The sequence below is a fragment of the Saimiri boliviensis genome, chromosome 4, assembly GCF_048565385.1.
Source record: "Saimiri boliviensis isolate mSaiBol1 chromosome 4, mSaiBol1.pri, whole genome shotgun sequence".
Classification (NCBI taxonomy): Eukaryota; Metazoa; Chordata; class Mammalia; order Primates; family Cebidae; genus Saimiri; species Saimiri boliviensis.
The window spans coordinates 150,259,370-150,266,665 of NC_133452.1; the positions used below are offsets into that span (position 1 = coordinate 150,259,370).

Consider the following 7,296-nt stretch of genomic DNA (forward strand, 5'->3'; position numbering starts at 1 on the left):
TTATCGATGCAAATATACATACTTTTATCTCCTTGTGAAGAAGTAGATTAAGTACTAGCGTCATAGCTCAGTGACTAGGAAAGATCTGTCATAAAAGGATTGTTCTCTCATCATTTAGAGCCCGTCATCTGTAAGACTTCCTCCTGCTGCCACCGAGCACAGCACCCAGACAGCAGCGGGGATGCCTTCTGTGGCCTCGCCACATCCGGACCCTCAAGAACAGAAGCAGCAAATAACCCTACAGCCAACTCCAGGCCTGCCTTCTCCCCAGACTCATTTGTTTAGCCACCTTCCTTTGCATTCCCAGCAGCAATCAAGGACACCTTATAATATGGTTCCAGTCGGGGGGATCCATGTGGTACCCACTGGCCTCACCTACTCCACGTTTGTGCCCCTTCCGGCTGGACCAGTGCAGCTCACGATCCCTGCCGTCAGTGTCGTCCACAGAACTTTGGGTACTCCCAGGGATACGGTCACAGAAGTGTCTGGCACGACAAACCCCGCTGGAGTGACTGAATTAAGCAATGTTGTGCCATGTATTCCTATCGGCCAAATCCGCGTGCCAGGCCTTCAGAACCTGAGTACCCCAGGCTTGCAGTCGCTCCCCTCGTTAAGCATGGAAACTGTCAACATTGTAGGCCTAGCCAACACCAATATGGCCCCACAAGTCCATCCACCGGGACTGGCTCTGAATGCCGTGGGACTGCAGGTTCTGACGGCAAACCCTTCCCCACAAAGCAGCCCTGCCCCTCAGGCACACATTCCAGGTCTCCAGATCTTGAACATAGCATTGCCCACCTTAATCCCCTCGGTCAGTCAAGTAACCGTGGATGCACAGGGAGCTTCTGAAATGCCAGCTTCCCAAAGCAAAGTGTGCGAGACACAACCCAAGCAGACTTCTGTAGCCGGTGCAAACCAGGTTGGCAGGACCGAGTCTCCTCAGGGGTCACCTGAAGTCCAGCGGGAAAATGCAAAAAAAGTTCTGAATCCACCTGCCCCTGCAGGTGACCAGGCAAGGCTTGATGGCCCGAGTCAAATGGGCACAGAGAAGGCTGCCTTGGCAAATCACATGAAGCCCAAGCCCGAACTCACTTCTGTACAGGGCCAGCCAGTGTCCACGTCACAACCTCTGCTGAAGGCACAAGCTGAAGTTTTTGCAAAGACCTCAGGCCAGCAGACTCTCTCTCCAGACAGGCAGGTGCCCAGGCCCACAGCACTGCCCCGGAGGCAGCCCACTGTGCATTTCAGCGATGTGAGCAGTGATGATGATGAGGACAGGCTTGTCATAGCAACCTAATGGATTTTATTTTTTATTGCTTTTTTTTAAGTAACACTTAAAGGTTTCTTTGAAAACCCTCCTTTCCTTAAAGCACATTTTTCTGGCATAAACTCATGACTAATCTTTGTGCAGTCATGAACTTTTGACCAATAATTGTTGTTTTGTGTCAGCTCCAGCCATTTTTGTACATGTTGTATAGACAATCGTGCCTTTTAGGAGCTTTATGTTTAGAAACTGTACAGATTGTTGAATATCTATATACATAAAAATATATTATATATGTACATGAAAACCAGGTAGTTATTTGTGTTTAGTAAGGAAAACCTGTCAAAGAAATCAAATGATTAAATTATATGTTCCACTGTTGAATATAAATTTTATGGCTATGGGGCAGAGTTTCTGTGTATAAATTAGTATGTAAACTCCATATTTATTGTATTCATCTTAGTCTTTGAAAATGGGTCTGTCCTCCTTGTGTAAGGCAGTAACTTTACACTTCAGATTTTCTGTGCTATGAAATGTTCCAGTAAAATATTGTTTACTGACTTTACCATTGCTCAGTTGTGCCTTCTTTACATCATCCAGTGATCAGTGGTCTGCATTTGGAAACTCGCCCTAGGCTGCATTCTTTCCACACTCTCCTCAACCCTTAGGTGGTGGTGGTGGTGGTGGTGGTGGTGGTTGGTGTTTTTTAAATAAACAGAGATTTTAGTAGCCTTTCTATTATGTGAAACTGTAACTAAAATCCATACAACTGAGAGACCTATTTTTCTTATTTGTAAGAAGTCATTTTACAGTTCTTATTAGAAGACGAAATAGGGAAGAATACTTACTGTAAGTACATAAAGCACGTAGCCTAAAATGGGCAACCTTTCTAGATGAGGGTGTGGAAATTTCTGGGGAACATGAGTTAAAACCCATTGTCTTAGAGTTTGGCTCAGATGAGACTCATGTAACCCCATTCCCAGGCTCCGTTGCCAGATCTGTTCATGAGCTATGGGCTCTTCTTTCCCTTGGTCCTGTGACACGCATAGAGCTCTGTCCGGAACTGAACTGCAGAGAGCCCAAGTTGCAGAAGAACCAAATTCAGACTTCTAAGTTACTTAAGTAACTCTAGGCATTACTAATTCCTGTCCTAGAAATTTAAACCATCCTTATTCAGAAAAATGAGGGGGTATGGGGAGCCCTCAACTACCACTGCAGTGATATGCATTATTAATGATTACAGATGCCAGGTTTCTGAGAAAGTTGTTTTAATGTTGGAATTTGAATCGTTAGCACATTACTAAGGCAATGTTTTCACACTTTTAAAGGCCTGCTTACAAAGATTGCAGAGACATAAGGTAGGTAAGACAACAACATGGTGTGTGGGGTGGGAGGTAGGGATAGCCTATCTACTAAGAGGTTTGGAGACCTACTGTCAGCCAACCCAGCTTCACGTCTGTGACTTTGCAGAGACATCTGGCATTTCAACTTGCTTATCCTTATTTAAATTAGGATCTCCAAGGTGTGCTGCGGTGCTAGAACGCTCTGGTGGATCTGTGATGCTTTAAATGCATGCTTCAATTTACATGTACGTATTTCTGCAGGTTAAGTAACAAAATTCTCTCAGAAACCATAGAAATACATTTTATATTCTGAGATAACTTTGGAAAGAATTCTGGAAACTTCTGCTCTAGGGATTGCATTGCCCTATCAATAATAGTTGTTGAAAATGAGGTGTGTGATCTGTCCAATTTCTCAAAATTAATGTTTTAACCTTGTGTTGTGAGTTTAACTTTTTATTGCCTAAAATTTTAAAGCAGTCTAATAAACATTCTTAACTCCATAATCATACTTTAAGTACAGATTACCTCTCTAAATTCACAAATGATGCTTGGAATTTTTAGCTTTGAGGTTTTTTTGTTACTATAGAATTTTCTTAATTTAAAAAATTCCTACACTGAAAGACTAAGTGCTGTGAGATGAGTCGACGTTTCCTTGAAATTTTCTTAATGCTATAAATGCACCTGACTCTTATTTTGTACTTTTCATGATTCTTATTTTGGGCTTTTCAAAATTCAATGCATTATCCACATACCTTAAATATTAGCAACTTTCAGGCTTTATTGTGGCCTTCCAAGTATTTTGCCAGTATTTGAAATATGCAGCTATATAGGAAATACTACCAAAGTCTAAGCCATTACATTTGGAAACTACATGCACGAAATAGACAAGGGAATAATTTTGTGCTATTTCTCTAAAAGTCATCTTTTCCCAAGGAGCAGTGTCTACTTGATATTCCCAAACAGAAACGACTTGCAAATAATGTAATTCAGAGAACTAGTGGGACTACATTTTACTTTTATTCTGTTGCACTGTCATGCATGGAGACCCAAGCCTGTAGAGAACTAGGGTGCAGTGACATAGTAAATCTCTTTGATAATTTATTGACAAAACAGGTGAAAGTTATAATGTGTAACAATTTCAATACCTTGTATGAATCCACTGCAATGCCATCATCAGAAATATTGGAAAAAACAGCAGAAGAACCAAAGGTCGTTTTTGTAGTTATCAAAGATTGTTATATCTGGCTTCTGAAAATTTATTATAACAGATCAAGGGCATTCAAGTAACTTACTTTCATTCCCTAGAGTTTAAGCCAAAATAATTAACTGATGGTATTTAATGTACAAATTTCATTTCTCGGTTTTTTTTTCATAATATAAACTTGATTTTCCTTTCACAGAAAAAGTATACATAACACACTTCTTACAAGTTAATCCCTGACCTGAATTTTAAATGATAGCACTTTATAAGGATTATGGAATATAATCATTATTTTTGTTGGAAGACTGTCAAGATAGTTAATAGATCTTGATGCATGCCAGTTCAAATTCTAACATCAGGGCTCTTTTTGACTTTTCTGTTTTCACCTTACATTTTGCAGTCAACTTCAAGTAATACCAGAAAGGTGATTTTTATTAATTTTGTTTCAAAACCATCTATAAATTCTAAACACAGGATGTATATCACCTTAAGAATCTTCTCTCAAAGTGACTTCCCATGACTTAAAATGTTAAATTTCCTATTTAATATTCAAAGAAGGTTATTTTATATAAATATATCAAAGCTGAAGATCACATATATATATAAATAATATAGTGGCAATAACTCCCTTCTGTCATTACCAAGGGGGGAAAAAAGAGAAAGAAGGTTTAAATCAAAAACAGTAAAATGTTTTTCTCTGTAAATTACATACAGATGGTTTACAGCTTAGTATGGTTCAGTTTAGTGATTTTTCAACTTTACAATGGTGTGAAGGTGATAAGCATTCAGTAGAAACCATACTCTGATTTTTGATATTTTTCTGTGCTAGCAACATGTGGTTTGATCTCTTATGATGCTGAGCAGCGGCAGGGAGCTGAAGCTCCCAACCAGCCACATGATCGTAACCACAAACACTCAACAGTGCACTGTATTCAGTACATTACACGAGATATGCTAGACTTTATTTTTAAATAAATAATTGTTAGATGATATCGTACAACTGTAGGCTAATGTAAGTGAGCGCATTTAAAGTAGGGTAGGCTAAGGTACCATGTTCAGTAGGTTAGATAATATTTAAATGCTTTTTTTCATTGTTGAGACAGAACCTTGCTCTTTTCCCTATCCTGGAGTGCATGGCGTGATCTCGGCTCAGTGCAACCTCTGCTTCCTAGGTTCAAGCGATTCTCCTGCCTCAGCCACCTGAATAGCTGGAAATGCAGGGACACGCCACCACACTGGCTAATTTCTGTATTCTTGGTAGAGACGGGGTTTCACTATATTGGCCAGGCTGGTCTCGAATTCCTGACCTCTAGTGATCTACTGTCTTGGCCTCCCAAAGTGCTGGGATTACAGGCATGAGCCACCATGTCTGGCCTAAATGCATTTTTGACTTACTGGATACTTTTGATGTAACCCCAAGGAACATCTGTAATCTGAAAGTCATGATGCATTTACTTAAATATATTGGATTCCCAGTCTTTGCACACACAGGTTTATCTGGAATCTTGCATTAAAGTTTCTGTGGAAGGCACTGAAAGCATAAAAGAGACATTATCTGCTCTTAAGTGTTCACTGTCTACTGAATCAGGCTAGGGTTTGAAGAAAACTCTCAGACATCCAAGATCCTTTAATAATTTAAGTACCAACTAACTCCAAAAGAAATTAGAAGGTACACTTTCTACCCCAGAGGAGCATCCCTGCTTACGACAGACCATATAAACTAGAATGTGATAATAGACCACATCACAGAAACCACAGACTTTGAAATGTATGACAGTTAATAAAGTTACTGTCTTAATAAACTAAAGAATGATTTGCGTATATTGGGGATTGCTGTATTTTGAAGGAGGTATAGGATTTGGGACTTTAGAACAGACATGATGCCGAGGAGCAGAACGAAAATAGCAGAGCCATGAAGTCTAAGCCATGAACGTGTCCCAGGACCAGTCTAAATGGAAGAGAAGATTCACTCAGACATTCAGTAATGTTGATTGTGCACCAACAGTGTAGAATGCAAATTAAATGATACCTGTCATTCAGGAGCTTAATTTCTAGAAGACAAGTAAGTGACCAAGATGCAAGGTATCTTGAATGGCAAAAAAAAAAGGTACCACCAAGTGCAGGAGGAGTGCAAATAAGGATGAATTCCTGGCTGAGTTGATGAGGGAGTGCTTCAAAGAGAATGAAACGTTTAAATATGGCCTTGAAGGGACTTGGTTGCAGAGACAGTAGATGAGACAGAACAGACAGAAGCACAATGGAAGAGAATCCATGTTTATCCCTACTGCGTGCTGTCTATAATCTGATGTAATCATTTCAAGCAGGAAGGATTATCTCCTCTTTTTATAGGTGGAGAGGCTGCAACTCACAGCTGTGATGAAGCCTTGCTTTGCGGATGCTTGGATTTGAAACCAGGATGGTCTGATACAGCAGCCTAACACATAAGCAAACCATAGGGAACATGAAAGGCCATTGAGACTAAGGAAGCAGACACCATTTTAGGATTTAGCAAGGCATCTGACAAAGCCGCAGTGATACTATGGATTTGATTTAAGGATGGGATATTAATGATTTAAAGATGATATTAAAGATTGGATTTTTATGGATTGGATTTATGGTGGGCCTGTCAAGTGGAAAGAGCACTCAGTGGGTCGGAGCACTATACGGAAAGGAGCATGGGCTGTGGATTCCAAAAACCATCATCATTCCTTATCTAATGTGCTCATAACTTACGGGAGGATGAGGCAGTTCCATAGGACAGAAAAGTAAGGAGGAAAGGAAAGCAATTCAGAGGAGGGTGGAAACAATCACGTTACTCAGTGCTAAGCTGGCCATAGTGTCCTTTCTTTTTAGTGGGCTGACTCAATAAAATATAGGAGACATTTGATGATGACACAAATGGATCAGGATCAGTGTCCAAGAAGATTCAACCAAGTGGAGAGATAGGCTGAATATGGATAAGACAATTTAGCAAGAAAGCAAAAGCGCTGGCACTTGGATTGAAAATGTAAGTGTACTGAAAAACAGCACTTTGCTTCCTACAAAGTTCGGTATGTGCTACCCTCATCCCGCCCTCTCCCAAGAAAAAGCATAATCTAAGGGATAGTAGAAATGTGTTACTTAGTCATCATTTTATCTTAATAGAGCTAGGATTTTGCTGTGTTGCCCAGGCTGGTCTTGAACGCCTGATCGCAAGCAATCCTACCACCTCAGCCTCCCAAAGTGCTGGGATTACAGGCATGAGCCACCACGCCCAGCCAGAAATCCATTACTTCAGCATTATGTAATACCACACTCTACACCCTCATGATCAGAGCATTCCGGGAGCGTCCTCCATTATCGGACTCCAGGCTTGAACAAGATACAGACAAAAGAGCACATTTTGAGGCTATCAGGCTCTGAGGCCAAGTTCACAGCGGCCCCTGTGAGAGGAGCTGGAAATAGGATTATCTGGAGGGTTCCTCATGATAGCTAAGTACGCACCTAGG

At 40.7% G+C, this 7,296-nt stretch overlaps 1 protein-coding gene across 4 annotated transcripts in view; it reads left to right on the forward strand.

Moving 5' to 3' along the window:
- HIVEP1 (HIVEP zinc finger 1) overlaps window positions 1-1,829 on the forward strand; it is a 145,401-nt gene extending 143,572 nt beyond the window's left edge. For all 4 annotated transcript variants that reach the window (XM_074398435.1, XM_074398436.1, XM_074398437.1 and 1 more), the window contains exon 9: window positions 119-1,829. In XM_074398435.1, the coding sequence (XP_074254536.1) occupies window positions 119-1,297 (1,179 nt within the window). In that variant the 3' untranslated portion in view covers window positions 1,298-1,829. The remainder of the gene's footprint in view (window positions 1-118) is intronic.
- The last annotated feature ends 5,467 nt before the right edge of the window (window positions 1,830-7,296 follow it).